The sequence below is a fragment of the Leucoraja erinacea genome, chromosome 31 (assembly GCF_028641065.1).
Source record: "Leucoraja erinacea ecotype New England chromosome 31, Leri_hhj_1, whole genome shotgun sequence".
In the NCBI taxonomy this organism is placed as follows: Eukaryota; Metazoa; Chordata; class Chondrichthyes; order Rajiformes; family Rajidae; genus Leucoraja; species Leucoraja erinaceus.
The window spans coordinates 17,891,825-17,908,356 of NC_073407.1; the positions used below are offsets into that span (position 1 = coordinate 17,891,825).

General features: G+C 36.9%; 1 protein-coding gene across 1 annotated transcript in view; it reads right to left on the minus strand.

Annotated features, from left to right (window-relative positions):
* qsox2 (quiescin Q6 sulfhydryl oxidase 2) overlaps positions 1-16,532 on the minus strand; it is a 41,842-nt gene that overhangs the window by 17,651 nt on the left and 7,659 nt on the right. Inside the window, exons 2-8 of the mRNA XM_055660137.1 lie at positions 14,240-14,340; positions 11,396-11,444; positions 10,428-10,533; positions 9,236-9,326; positions 8,434-8,579; positions 5,059-5,202; positions 2,944-3,073 (exon numbers count right to left, since the gene is read on the minus strand). Coding sequence (XP_055516112.1) covers positions 2,944-3,073; positions 5,059-5,202; positions 8,434-8,579; positions 9,236-9,326; positions 10,428-10,533; positions 11,396-11,444; positions 14,240-14,340 — 767 coding nt within the window. The remainder of the gene's footprint in view (positions 1-2,943; positions 3,074-5,058; positions 5,203-8,433; positions 8,580-9,235; positions 9,327-10,427; positions 10,534-11,395; positions 11,445-14,239; positions 14,341-16,532) is intronic.

The window sequence follows — 16,532 nt, forward strand, 5'->3', positions numbered from 1 at the left end:
AAGCAAATACTTTTTTCTCATATATTCAAGATGTGGGTCTTCTTCAAATCATTAGTTTTTGGTTGATTGGACTTTTTAAAAATAAAACTAGGAGAAAACAATATATCTACAATAAAGTTTATCCAGAAGATCTGGATAGGGGAAGAAGCTTGTTCAATGTACTTGGATAAATATAACATCTTCACATAGATTTCAATATTTGAATTTATCACTTTAATCTTCTGAGAAACAAACAAAACTGCTAAAAATGACTAAGAATCAGGTTCAATAAACAGCCAACAACATTTAAAAATTTCGGATCATCATTCTTTTGTTTTCTTTGACCAGTCATGTCATAATCTTGGAGGATCTGGCATTATGGAATACATTTGTCTATGAAAAAACACTAATCCCTACTGTCAGTTAAAGGATTAAATCAATATATGACATATTTTCCTTTAAGAAAGTGGAGTGTTAATCTGGCCATCTCATTATCTCGACCAACTGATTCCATTTTGGTAAAACACGATAAAAAAGATTTCATTTATAAAATGTCTGCGGCAAAAGCAAAACAGCCATAGAAAAGAAATTGTCATTCCCTAATTCAGAAAATTATTCAGTTACACAAAATGGAAAGCATTCTGCATGCAGCATGTAATCTGATAAATTAATACCTTTTTCAGAGTGTAGTCAGACATTTTCATATACATTGAACGCTCAAGGGCACTTGAAGCTACCATGAAGTGCCAAGCTATTAAAATGTATTTCATTCATATGAAGACCTTCTAAATAATGTATTAAGGATAACAATAATATTGCTTATACAACTATGGAAATAGATAATTCTTTTAAATTTGTTGATTTTCTATCCAATAATGTGCGACTGGCGAGCCCACATAGTGAAGCCACAATACACGAGTACGTGAATTCACAATTAATGCTCTAATTTCTTGCTGTGTTGGACAGAGGAGTTGTCAACCCAATCCAATAGGATGCTTTCTGCAGTGCTTCTATAGTAATTGGTAAGTGTCATTTGAGACATGCCAGTTGCTTTACGTGATTCACTCTCAGGAAGGCTGATCAGACATCTATGACGGTGACTGTGGGTACAGGTGCACCCGAGGCTGCCAGAGTTGGTGATATCAATCCATTGCCCTTCTGTTCAAAATTAGTATACAATGCATTTAGCTTGTCGGGAAGGGATGTGCTCTTGCCACCAACTTCTTTAGTTGGTGACTATTTTTGACTAACAGATATTTTTCAATTTCTCATTTTTGCCGATATATCTGTCAAGTTTTGCAAGGTGCAAACGATCCATGGAATGCTTATGTTTTGCTGAAAAGATGATAATTCCTGAGTCTGCACTTGTATTGTATCTTTCCACACCAGTGCTTCAAAATGTTTTACAATCAATTATGCAATTAGAGGAGCAGTTTGTTACATAGGAGACACAAAATTCTTAAATGCCCACTGCAAGCTGAGATAAACAATAACTTAATTATGTTAATCAGTTTCAGTGATATATAACCAATACAAAAATGAATAGATGAATCGGCTAGGGAAACGCACATAAAAAATCCTCCATGCTTCACTTTCTGGAAATCTCTAGTGGTGAAATACTAATAAAGTTCAAGGCCACAGCCTATTTTCGACTTTAAGCTCTTCAACATTGATACAAATCGCAGTTACTATTGACAAATAATGCTCATTTAAATAATGGTGAATTGGATAATCATTTATGTTATATTTAAGGCATTATTGAAGCTCAATTCTTTAATCGATTGCATCCTTGTCCAATATATACCGAAAACAGCCACACTTGACCAGTCCTTAGATTACTTCACAGTTCTTATCTTACTTTAGTCCATAGAATACACACAAATAAGTGATGGTCTGCAAATTGCCAGCAGGAAGCATCTTAACATCCCAATGCCTCTTAATTTTGATAATAATGTGATAGCAGTTGTTCAGAGTGCCATCTGGTGACTTAACCAAGAGCGTGCTACTTTTTCATCCACTAGACAGGCTTACAATTCCACCCGCATCAAAATTGTCCTCAGCTGATAACATTAATTACTTTAGAGGCAATTATGAACAGTTATTAAAATCTGCAACAAAAAAAAATTGTAGCAGCATAACCAGGACACTCTGAAAGTCTACTCCTTAATGCTGTGATGCTGCATCACATAATAGAAATAGCAAAAGTAGTGGTATCAAAGAGGTGGATGCCAAGTTTAAGTTTTAACTAGGTGGCATGGCAACTTTGCATCTCATGAAAAACACAAAGATATAAATAACATGGCATGAGCAAAGATATTTACTAGACTTTGATAAGTATAAAGTGGCAATGAAAAGGGTCCAGTAATACTAGGACAAGTACACATCAGCAATTCCTTCGAACGTTCATCTGCTTTTGTGTCAAAAATCATACACTTACTTCTTCCCACCATTGGACTCTGCTCTCTGTGATTAATACATAGATAAAGTATTGGATTGGTGTTGAAGAAAACTTGAGAACTGAGTGAAGTAAAAGATGTATCTGCTGAGCAGTTTCATCATAACGGCATTTACAGGGACAAATTTAACTGATAATTAGCACAGACAAAATTTCATTTGTGAAAGGTGATGGAAAGTGCCGAGTCAAAGATTACCGTCAAAGCTTGTGTGTGATTGGCTAATGCTGTATGTTTTCTTGAAAGCATCTCAAATATGGATCTTTTTAATTATACATGGCTCAAAAAAGGGCGCATCATGGGGATCAAATGCAGCAAGACCCACCAGTTGCATCTGCCACCATACATCATTGCACTTTGGTAATGCACTTATGAGACCATAATCATAACAACCATGTTTCAGATCCCAATAGCATGCCCAAATTGACAATCAGATAGAACAGAAATTGAATATATTTGTTAATTCATCAAAATTACTACAAAAATTCCACTCAAGAGATATTCTAATTACCTTTGATAGAACTGTAATTAAATCCTTCAGCGATGTCAGTTCAGGCCCCTCCAATATCTTGTGGCTAGCAAGTTCCACTCGAAGAAGATAGTGCAAAGAAGACTCCAGATCAGCAAAATATACCTTACCCCTGAAAACAATGACAGGTTAAATTTTGAATAGCTATCCATCATTGGAAAATGATCCCTTGAATTCAAATTATTACTTCTGAACACAGAAAAAAAACAACACCGATCGCAGTTCTTAAAATCTATTCCAACTAAAATTGGAGCAGTATTGCCAGGACATACTTACTGAAGCACAGAGACACACGATGGGAAAGTAGCAGGCAATATACATTCTCTTAGCACAATTTGTGAAAAACGGTGGATTAATTTTCCAATACAAAATCTCACAATGGACCAGTATTAGCTAAGTTGCAATACAAGTCATCTGTAACATAATTTCTAAATTTCTAATTCCACTTCAATTTGCTTCTCACCACAGTATGTTAACGGCCAATGCTATCTCACTGACACTTCACTCTGCTCTGACAATTTGAATAATTTGTAATTGTGTAATTTGTAATTAATTTATTAGCCAAGTATGTAAACATACAAGGAATTTGATTCGCCAACAGTCATACAAAAAAGCAACAAGATACATAATCACATAAAAATTAAACATAGACTTAAAGAACAACAACGGCGTGTGAGAATCCCTAGGGCACAGAGCATAAGCAGAGTCCCACAGCCATCAGTTCAATGTCCGGGCCACACACTCACTCCTTCACCGGGATGTGACCAGAGTTGTACTGACTGCTGTCACTCTCTCTGCAATCGCTGTCCGCCCGAAGTCAGAAATCCGTCCACACTCACACTAGACTCCGGGATGTCCTCATGGAGCCATGTCCCCACAAAACACCAAGATCACTCCACTCAATCCGAGTCCTCACCAGTGCAGGCAGCACGTCCATCATGATTTTTCGGCGACCTCACATTCCCCACTGTGATGGAAGGCAAATAACCTATACCTTCTTTCTTCCCGCGGTCAGGGCAATCGAATCTTCCGCAGTCGGGGTGATCAAAGCTCCCACGATCGGGGCGGTCGAAGCTCCTGTGGTTGGAGCTCCCACAGTCGATCCCTAACAAAGGGTCCGCCAGCCCCACAATGTTAAAGCCGCAGTGCAAACGGAGATACGATGGAAAAAGTCGCATCTCCGTCGAGGAAAGAAATAAAAAAGGTTCCCCCCCAAACCCCCCATCCCCCTCACACAATATAAAAACTAAAGGTACACTAAAAACATACAAGTAAACACAAACCAAAACAGGAAAAGAAGACAAAGATGAGACAAGCTGTTGGCGCGGATCCTTAACTTCATAATCAGCAGATCTCCATCAGTACGGAATTGGTAACATCGTCTCCTCATTGACCAGCAATACGGGTGCACCTCAAGGCTGTTTGCTTACCATCCTGCTCGACTCTCTTTGCACCCACGACTCTGTGACTATGTACAGCTCCAATACCATCCTAAAATTTGATGACACCACTGCTGTTAGCTGAATCACAGATGATGAGAGATGGAATATCTTGGTTATATGGTGCTGTAACAGCCACCTCTTGCTCAACATCATCAAAACCATAAACAAAACCAATCATCGTTTGCAGAAAGGGAAAGTCGGGAGACTACTTTCCAGTTTTAATTGGTAGGGTGACAGTGGAGAGAGTTAGCAGCTTCAAATTCCTGAGAGTTAACATCTCAGATGACCTGCCCTGGGCCCAGCACATAGATATAATCACAAAGACTGTGCCTCTACTTTCTTCAAAGTTTATAAGGATCTGGTATGCCATCAAATACTCAAACAAATTTCTAAAGATATACTGTCCAATTCCATCATTTACTGTCAACTTGCTAATCATGCTTTGAAGCCAGCAAAGTAGACCCTCAACCCTGTTCAACTATACATTAGAATTATGGTTGACTCTTCACCTCCACTATCCCTGCTTGTTCTCATAATTCTTTATTCTCTGCGTACAAAACTCTTCTTAATTTCAGTATGAGCATCTACAGTTCTCCAAGGCAGAGGCAACTTGGTTAAAGGCTAGAGGCCATCAAGTTTTGAAATAAATACTTACTGGTCATTGTCCTTCCAGGGCTTTAAGGCAGCTATCGTATCTTCCTTTGGTCTCACTGACACTACATTTTGGATAGGTAATCTCTTGGTTACACCCGGCAATGACTTTAAATTGGAAGTATAGAATGATCGTAACGACCTTTGCCTATTGTAAAAAAAAGAGTTAAGAGTAATCGTTCAATTCTAAAATGCATATTGCCATCACCTTCCTGCTTGATATTATCCTTCAGCATTTTCAAAAGATTCCTAAAGATGTGTCTACGTAATTATACTTAAAAGTTTTGCAAAATTCATTACCAAAGTTCAAGCACGGAGTAGTTTAGTGGTGGATTAATAAGATACATTGTGCAAATCGTTCAAATTATCACTTGCATAAATGTGATTTTATGTTCCAAGTGTTATTAAAAAAGGTTCAGCCTGAACTGATGAAAAATTATACAATGGTCACTAAAAACTAAGCAAACTGCAAACTATTTTTTCCATTAGATATCAAAATTAGAAATTAGAAAAATCATTCAAGACATTAATAAAGTCCCAAATATGAAAATCTATGGTCAATATTCCCTAAGGAGATGGCAATAAAATGTAATTTTAACCATCATTTACAATACCTTCCTTGTATAAGGACTGAAGTCTGCAATGTTTTGACAGATTAAATTCAAGCATGGTTATTAATTTATTTGTGGAACAAGACTATGTAAAGGATAACAAATCAAAATAAAATGTTATCAATTGTAGAGGTTAGAAAAAAAATGAATTGTGTTTTTAAGTGGAACACTTTCACAAACTATTGGAGGTAAAGAAGAAAATGTGAAAACCTATGAGGAGAAAAGCACTAGTGCATACTGTAACATTCTCTGCCTACAAAGATGCATCCTGTTTTTAAATTATTAAAGTTTAATTGCTTAAACTGTATCTCTCAACTTATAGTATAGGAATAGATCAAGAAAGCAAAAAATAGATTACCAAAATGGATTACCAAGAAATTACGTTTCGAAATTTATTTTAGCCTGAAAAATAAATATCTAACTTTCCAGTTCCTTTATAAATTATGAATTACATCAATAAACTGATGCCAGATCGAGGCAGTCCACATATATCAGCAAGTCATTCAGGATAATCTGCTTTTATCCATGCGAAATGGCCAACAAATGTTTAACAGCATGTTACATTACACTCATAAAGATTCGGCAAGCATTAATGCTTGAGAACAATCAGCATTTTAATATGCACAGCAAACCTACATTCAGCATGAAGTTTCAATAGCTCGTTTAAATAGTAGTAATATATTTTATTTGGTTGTATTTGTGGTAAAGAAAATTAGTTTCAGGGGAATTTCAGGCGAATTTCTAGCATATGCATAATGTAAGTTGAAAATAATTTACATTCAAACCCACCAGAAAAAACCCCATTTGTATTATTTGTTGGTTGCAAAATTTCCAATGAACTTAGATCAAATTTCAATGGTTCAGAACAGGAATTGGTATTCACCAAGTTTGTATTACCTCGAGAGTGGCACATTTTGTTAATTTAGTTTTCATTATTGGGACCATTAATGAAGAGTTTTTCCTTGGGACTGAATGTGAAGGATATTTGAAGAAACATATCTAGCCCACAGTCTGAGAGACATTAAAGGATATAATCTGGGGAACAAAGGAGCAATAATAGTGTGACAATTCAATAGCAGAGTAAAATATCTCCAGAAGAATGTTACAAATAAAAGTTTAGATATGTATTTTTCAGGCTAAAATAAATTTCCAAAAGTAATTTCTTACTACGGGTGTGTAAACAAAGGAAGATGGTTGTGTTTGTTGAAGGTCAGCTATCCCAGTCCCAGGACATCGCTGCAGAGGTTTCTCAGGGCAGTGAGCTGCACAACTTCATTGCTTCATCACAAGATCAGAAGTGAAAATATTAGCTCATAATTGCCCGATTTTCAATACTGGTTGCAGCTTTTTTTAGCAAGTTCCCCTCAATCCCCCCCCCCCCCCCCCCCCCCCCCTCCCCCTAGCTCCCCCACCCCATCAACAGGGGAGCGCCATCAAAAACTCAACTGGTTGGCCACATAAATACTGCGGCTACAAGAACAGATCGGAGACAACATTTTTGTTTTTTACTGAGTTAATTTGATTCTGTTAGTTTCATTGAAGGAAGGTTTAAAAAAAATTGTGGTGGAACAAGGAATCATACTTTGTGTTTAAACACTCTCCAGATTTTTCTATAGACGGTATAATAATGTTGGTATTTTACAAGCATGACAATAACAAAATCTAGGCTGAATTAACAAGTGATTACCAGAAACAGAGGATTTTGGACACAAATTTGCAAACGCTCCCAAGAACGAAAATTTAATTAGACAATAGACAATAGGTGCAGGAGTAGGCCATTTGGCCCTTCGAGCCAGCACCGCCATTCAATGTGATCATGGCTGATCATCCCCAATCAGTACCCCATTCCTGCCTTCTCCACATATCCCCTGACTCCACTATTTTTAAGAACCCTATCTAGCTCTCTCTTGAAAGCATCCAGAGAACCTGCCTCCACCGCCCTCTGAGGAAGAGAATTCCACAGACTCACCACTCTCTGTGAAAAAAAGTGTTTCCTAATCTCCGTTCTAAATGGCTTACTCCTTATTCTTAAACTGTGACCCCTGGTTCTGGACTCTCCCAACATCGGGAACATGTTTCCTGCCTCTAGCGTGTTCAAACCCTTAATAATCTTATATGTTTCAATAAGATACCCTCTCATCCTTCTAAACTCCAAAGTGTACAAGCCCAGCTGCTCCATTCTCTCAGCATATGACAGTCCCGCCATCCCGGGAATTAACCTTGTAAACTTACACTGCACTCCCTCAATAGAAAGAATGTCCTTCCTCAAATTAGGTGACCAAAACTGCACACAATACTCCAGGTGTGGTCTCACTAGGGCTCTGTACAACTGCAGAAGGGCCTCTTTGCTCTTATATTAGATTCCTCTTGTTATAAAGGTCAAAATGCCATTCACTTTCTTCACTGCCTGCTGTACCTGCATGCTTACTTTCATAAATTGAATTTAAATTTAATTTGTTGCATATATTTCTCTCACCTTCCATCTCAAATTCACTTCCAGTTTAAAAAGGAAATACCTTCCAAAACCCACTTCACATTGCATACAAGTGTGATGAAGAGAGGTTTTCCCGTCACAAATAGTAACGTCACTGCAAAATATATATTTTTCATTCAAAAGATCAGGTATGTGTTGTGTTTCCTGTTTTACAACATCGGACATTGGGTCCCTAATGCATTATGGTTTTGTTTCTTCCCCACTCCATTTTAGTCTGTATGATCTGGTCAGATTAAGATTTTTTACAGCGCTAAAAAGTAACTTGCACACTCACGTGTAAATCAATCCACGAGAGCCATTGGGATGGAACAGGTAACAGGATGGCACTGAAGTAATATTTAGTTTCCCCATTAACTTTTCATCAGCATTCACTGCTCTTTTTACCACAATATTTTCATACTGCATCAAATCAAGTATCACCTATTAGAAGATAACACACACCTGTAAACATCATCATAGCACGGTTATTTTCAAAGAGTTAAATTTTTTTTTTTTTTTTTTAAATCAATGGTCTATTTGCTCTAAACATTATGAATACCAGCAGTCTGCCCAGATATATTGTCATACAAAGAGTCTGGATTCAGCTTCTAAGCCAAAGAGCCAAGTACCTGGTATACAGATGAGTCAAATGGAATGTGCCATCCAACAAACCAAACTGGCACTTTTATTCAAACTAATTCCACAGAAAATAATTTAACACTTTGAAATAAAATCATTTAACTTTGTGTAACTGAATTTAACTTGCATTCACATTGCTATGGTAAACCATATGTTATTTAAGTTTCTAACTTTGCCACAAAGAAAGCCAGACATTGATTGCTTAGGTTTTTGCTTACAGATTCAATTACATGTATGATCACGTGCTTATTCGCACTGCTGGCCTGTTCACTGACAAAGGCATTCATCATTCATGAATCCTCAGATTAATTTTTAAACCAACAAGGTTACTTGACACCCATTCTTCATTTTCACTTATGCAAAACAATATTTGATGCAAGGGACGATATCCTCCATTTTTGGTGAAATGGAGAAGCAGAAAAGAATTTGGAACGAAATGTTAAAAAAAAATCACTTACCTCCCGACCTACATATGACGACGCTGTTTCAAAGATAACAGCAGTATAATGCTTCTGGTGTTTACCCAAGTTTGATAGGATAGAAAAGGAGCTGAAAGAGAGAAACACATTTAAAATACTTTTGAGGATGACAGTTGGAACAAAAATACATACCAAGGCATCTCCCAAGAAGACTGCTTTTCTAATTATAACAAAACATTAGATAGATGCCACAGGTAATTTTGTAAATTTGAACTAAGTAAAGGAATATTGAACTATATTGATGTTCTAAATTTCTGTAAAGAACATTAAATATATTTAGTAAAACTTGAGAACTCTTGTTTGTGAATGGTGGAATTCTAAACTAAACAGCAAGCTTTACAACATCCATGATATTTGATTTTCAGTATGATCAATTTCTTTGGTTCATCTTCTGAAGATTAGCTGCATGATTATAGTTTAGCAAATTCTGACAGCCTTCAAATACAACACCGTCTTTCCTGAACAAAAATAAATGCTCAAAGAGCACACCGAAACAATTCCTAGTAGGTTATGTGACTTTGGAGCTCATTCACCCAACTCAGAATCTTTTCCTGGCTCCATCAACATTCTTAACCTTTCAAATTGGCTTTGCTGTTTATTAGGGTAGGAACAAGAGGAACATTTATCTCATCTGAAAAATAATCATTCAACAGATTTCGTGGTCGTTCAGCAAAATTACTAAGACCTCAATTAATAGCATTAGGACAGAAAAATGAAGCAATGATCTTAAGGTCTGGCATGTCTAAATACTATGAAGGACAGTTCCTTTTAGTATATTGTAAGAAATCAACATCAATAAGATTGTATACAAGGAATTTAATCAATTAATGTTGTGGAAACAAAGAGAATTTTGCACATGAAAGGCACAAGATAAAATAATAAAGTAATTCTCAAGGAATTGCTCTTTCATTTCCTAATTGACCAAAAGAAAGGCCAAATCAGAGTAATTGATTTGCTGCAAAGCGATGCGAGAAAATAAAATGTAGCTGTATGTTAGAATATACACATCTCCGTAAAAATGAAGAGCCTGCCACAAAGTTAAGTAACAGTAGGGGGCACCCTCTTCAAATATGTAAAAAGCAACATTTCTCTAATCTTGTACCAAGGTAATTATTAGTCACCAGAAAAATCATTGATGTTATTACTTAAAAGCGGGTACTTTTAACAATACCTGGCTGGTTCCAGCACAGGGCAAGCAGGGGGCTTGTTTGGATATGTACTATTTTGTAGAAAATCAATCATGGTATGTCGGAACGTCTGTAACTCTTTGTTTGGTCCTGCAAAACAAATATTCACAGATTTTAATGAGTTCCCTAATCCATTTTTCATGAGCATTATCATAAAAGTAAACCATATGGGCCTGTCCCACCTAGGCAACTGCAGGAGACTATGCAGTCGCTACATAGTCGCCGGGGAGTTGCCTTCATGGTCGTGAGGAGTTCCTGCATTCTGGAAACTAGTCACAGCCTCAGTATGGTCGCCTCATACAAGTGTGCCAAGCTTGTAGCACATACCCAAGAAGACTTGAGGCTGTAATCGCTGCCAAAGATGCCTCAACAAAGTACTGAGTAAAGTGTCTGAATACTTATATAAATGTGATATTTCCGTTATTTCTGTATAATTACTTTGCAAACATTTCCAAACACCTGTTTTTGCTTTTGTATTATGGGGTATTGTGTGTAGATTGATTAAAAAAATTTTTTAATCCATTTTAGAATAAGGCTGTATCATAACAAAATGTGGAAAAAGTGAAGGGGTCTGAATACTTTCTGAAAGCATTAAACACCATTTCAGAGGGTGGTTAGATCGAATTGTTTAGGTGATTGGTAGATGAATACAAAAATAAATCTCAGCCACCTTCCAATAAATAGAAAAGGAAACAGCTATAGTTCTACAGAGATAGAGTATTTAAATGCAAGGCACCACTTATGTTGCAGTCGCAAATTCAAATACCTGCCCACAGTTGTAACTTAATATCAGAGTTATCCATATCCAAATTGCACAATTTCAAATTCTTGATTGAACTAGTATTGTGCTTCTAATGTTATACATTTAAATTGAAGGAAACATGAAATGCCTTTTCTACAATTTTCTGCTAGATATAGAAATTCTTCAATAATTGTCTCATTAGTACCATACCGTAATAATCTTCTCCTGTTGCGAACTGACCCACGAGTGCTTTGAAGAACTGCAAGGGAACAAGGTGAAAAATGAGTGATAATAACAACAGATTTCTTACTGAAAACACACAAGAGTCTGTGGATTTAAAACAAATATTTCACATTTACCCAATAAGTACATTCAATTGTGAAAATTAGTAAGAAACTTGGCAAGGCACATTTGTTCCAAAAATTCACCTTCAGGGTTAATCTCACCCAAAATTGTGATAAGCAACAACCTTTTCCTAGTAGCCATGTCCTTTAACTGGCAATAGTTAATTTCCAACCACATTAAGCAATTCTGCACAATTGTGGTGGCACTGTCAAGAAAATCAAAGTAGAAATGCATTTTAATCCCCATGAGAAAACACAATGTGATATAGTCCTCAAATTATATGTTCCAAAGGCACATGCCAATTCTTGAAAGTTGAAGAAAATTGTTAGTACAGCTATTCCAGATAGAATTTCTTTGAAATGCCCATATAATCAGCCCATATAGTGTCAGTTCAGAGAGCAAATTAAAAAAAACAGCACCTATTATGTGTTTGGGGATTTTTCTTTATTACAGAGAGCATTCTTCTGTCATCAGCTGTGGAGGTCTTCCTTGGCCTGCCAGTCATAGAAACATAGAACATAGAAATTAGGTGCAGGAGTAGGCCATTCGACCCTTCGAGCCTGCACCGCCATTTAATATGATCATGGCTGATCATCCAACTCAGTATCCCGTACCTGCCTTCTCTTCATCCCCTTGGCCACAAGGGCCACATCTAACTCCCTCTTAAATATAGCCAATGAACTGGCCTCAACTACCCTCTGTGGCAGAGAGTTCCAGAGTCCCTTTGCGATCAGTCAGCTCACCAGTGTTCACCATCTCTTTCTTCTTACTGATGTACCAACCAGTTGATTTTGGTCTGGCTGATGTTTTCAACAGTTTTATTCTTGTTTCTCAGCCTCATAATGGCTTCTTTGACTTTCATTGGCACAACTTTGGTCCTCATGTTGATAAACAGCCCCATAGCAGAATAATCCAATTCGCGGGGCTGGAAATGGGAAGTGTCCTGAGCGAATTCTAAGCGTCCTGAGCTAGGCCACCATCATCTACTGTATCTATTGTACCAACTCCTGCAAAGCTACAAGCACCAGCCTATCAAGTTTTAACAAGTGATGGCTCCCACTGATTGTCGCCAGAAGCCATGTCATCAATGCCGAGGGGCTTTCATCTGCAAAACAACAACTAATTGGAAAGTTCTGCAATGAGAATGACTGTGATGTCTTATGTCTACAAGAGACCCACAGAGGCCAGCAACAGCATCCACCTAAGATCCCTGGAATGAAGCTAGTCATTGAAAGGCCACATGAGAAATATGGCAGCACTATCTTCAGTAAAAGAGACCTAATTATCAACCAGACTTCAATGACAGAAAGGGACAACATAGAAATCCTTGCTGTGAACCTGGAGAAAACTAAATGTGAGCTCTGTTTACAAACCGCCAGGCTCTTCATTTGCCTTTGAAGAACAAACCATCAGTTACCAACACATGAATGTTACCATTGGGGATTTCAACAGTCACAGCACCTCATGGGGCTATAAAGAAACCAACGAGGATGGTAATCTTGTAGAGAGTCGGGCAGAAGCATACCATCTTGACCTAATTCATGATGTTAAACTTCCTCCTTCCTTCAATAGCTGCCGATGGGAGAAAGGCTATAATCTCGACCAGACCTTTACAGGTGATCAAATAACATGTCAAGGCAAATAAATAGTCTTTAAGCCAATATCACACTCACAACACAGACCAATCGTCATTGGCATTACTGTTGTGGTGCCTCAGAGAGTTCCTCCAGCGACAATGGGACAAAAAAAAAGTTATTGTTATCCAAGTAATGTAAATGTAAATCAAATTAGAAAGTGCATATATTTATTGAGAATTAAATTTTCAAATTTCAAAATAGCAATAAATTAATTTCTGTACAATTCACCATTACAAGGTTTATTACAATAGAAAGGGGTTCTGGACCTTTTTTCTGCCTGGTGGCATGACAGTCACAAAGTATTCTGGACAAGTATCTCCCCCAATTTTGTTCACATATATAACAGATTATTTTACTGATATCAATCAGGAAACATTGACTTTTACCCTTTGATTCGGGAGTGCTGAGAAGATTTGCATAATTTTAGTTCAGGGGAACTTCTTTCTTCATGATATACTCTGCACCTAACTTATCGCTCTGATAAGTTTATGCTGCAGGGAATTTATCCAGTGAGAGACTAACTAAGCTGCATGCTGGTCATCTGTGTATCTCTGGTATAGCTCTGGCAAGAAGTACATATTAAACCAAAAGATACAGCATGACTGGGAAAAAGTGGGCCAGTCTCTCATTGCTTCAACAGAGACGATAAATATACAGGGCTCACCAGCCAAAATAGTTTGATAATAAATTAGATTGGAAAAATGTATTTATTTAGTCAAACTTCAAAGTCATAGGTGGCTTACAGGACAATAAACCACATTAATAAATAAACTAAACTAAAACTAACCTTTAACAGTTCTAGTTACTATGCACGTTTCACAATGTAAAGAAAAGGTACTGTTAAGTCGGTTCTCAATTATAAAGCTTGTATTTCTCTCCACCCACAATATTAGCTAAACATTCTTACATTTCAGCAGAAAAGACTGCACATCAAGGAACTGAAAAAACGAATAAATAAAAATCTCACTTTAATTTCAAATATGCAAGTTTGCAAAGAATGATTCACTACACAAAGATACACTACACACATTCACTATACAAAGTATTACTTCGTCAACAGGTGTGCCCTTACCCGAAACGTTGGATAGAAGTGAATACCATAGTCTGCACATGCGGCAAAATTCTTCTCCTCGGCACAATCCATCGCACCGACCCTGATTGCCAATTCCCAATCTGCAAAGAAAAGTTTACTTCATTATTTTCCAATACAAATTTAGCACTTGCCAGTGGCCAGATAAAGCCACTGAGGAGAAGGTGAGATAAGTGTACTTAACTATTTATCAGATGGGGAATCTTTCATAAAATTGTAAATTAGTTATTAGTCAGGTCAAAACTTTTTTTAAACCTCCAGTATTACCAAACAGTAAGATGAGTTCTACAATTTCCTTTGATTTGAGATGTCCAGAACAGAAAATAAGCGCATAAAGTTTCACAGGGCTGAAGCTAATTATTAATGATGAAGAAAACAAACAAAATTTGTGGGGATTGTGCACCTTTTGGATTAAACAAGATTATATTTTTTGAGGATTCAAAGATATTTGAGACGAAGTGTGCACAAAATCTTTTTTTCGAAGGTCTGCAGCAAGCAAGAATTTAATTGTCCTATCTGGGACACATGACAATAAAACTCTCTTGACTCTTGATTTGACTCTTTTTCATTAACCAAGTTTAATAAGAGTGCTGTTGAAAACTACATTGAGAATCGGGCATACGTTTGGAGAGTATGTGTGAATTATATTAGAAATTACTGAGAATTGGTAATAGTTGTAATTACTTAAATTACAGGAATTAAGATTAACCAAGACTGGCAAGAATTCGGGATTTTTTTCTGCTAATGCTTAAATTGTCAGCGATAAACTGTTGAGAAACGAAGGATAGAATGAGATTTGCTTTATTAAATGCAAAGAAAATGTTAATCTGCAATCTCAATAGATAAAACCGATAACTTTGAAATCCAATTAAAAGGTCACATTAATTTCTGTAAAGGCAAATGGTGTTTAAAAAAATGCAATCAAAGGTGAAGGTTAGCAAGACCGTTAGGCTATTAACACTTAAATATTTTATTTAATAAATATGTCAGGGATTGGATTGGATGGGAAAACTTGTTTTAATTATTGTGCTTGGTGAGGTAAGACTCCAGAGGACCAAAGTAATAATGATCATATGGTCCATTCGCAGGTCAACTGTAAAATAATTGATTATAGTACATTCAATAATGCCAGGTTTGATCACAAGGAGAAATTACTGGTAGGTAAATGAGTTAGAACTGGAAAAGTATATTTTCCTTCTCAACAGAATCACTCAGGAAAAAAGCCACATAAAAATAATTTCAGGCAGCTGAAAGGAAAAATCAGAGCTCCTGGGAGTAAATGCCAAACTTATATTGCAAATTACTAAAGAACTGCATAATTGTTGTAATTACTAAAAATACAGGGATTAAGATTAACCAAGACTGGGCAGAAATCTGTAGCATTTTTTAACACTGCTGACAATGCTTTAATTTGTCAGCGAAAAACTGTCTTTGAGATGTCTTGGAACAAAGGATAGAATGAGACTTTGCCCCCCACCTCTCCTTAAATGCAGGTTGAGTACCGGTTAATCTGCAAGCCCCCTCATATACTGTCTCTAAACCGATAACTTTGAAATCCAATTAAAAGGTCACGTTAATTTGCTGTAACGGCACATGGTGTTAAAAAAATGCAATCAAAGGTGAGACGAGGCAGTTAGCAAGACCGTTAGGAAAACAATCTGGCTCTGAACACCAGGAAAACAAAAATATTGTATTTAGGAGGCACAGCAATAGTCCCCCTCAGGGATTGGAGTGTGTGGATGGGTCAAAAACTTGTTTTAATTATTGTGCTATGGTGATAATAGTGAGGTAACACGACAGAGGACCAAAGTAATAATGATCATAGGGTCCATTCGCAGGTCAACTGCTGCTGAATAATTGATTATAGTACATTCAATAATGCATGGTTTGCTCACATGGAGAAATTACTGGCTTCAGAGGGTAAATGACAGCGCAGAGATCACTGGTTGCCCTATCCCCTCCCTTCTCACAGAATCACTCAGGAAAAAAGATCACCACAAAAATAATTTCAGACCTGCAGCTGAAGGCGAAAAATCAAAGCTCCTGAGATAAACTCAGCCAAACTGCTTCGAGAATTGCACATAAATTCAAACACACTGCACATAATTGGAGGGTTGTAAATATAGTATATATGTTTGATAGCACTCGAAGTTATGGGCAGAAATATGTAGCATTCCCCAGATTACCCTTCTGACAATTTTTCTGTTTCAAATTGTGTAAATTTCATTTGCAGATAACAAAAACGTGGCTGTAGTTTGAGATCTATATCTATGAC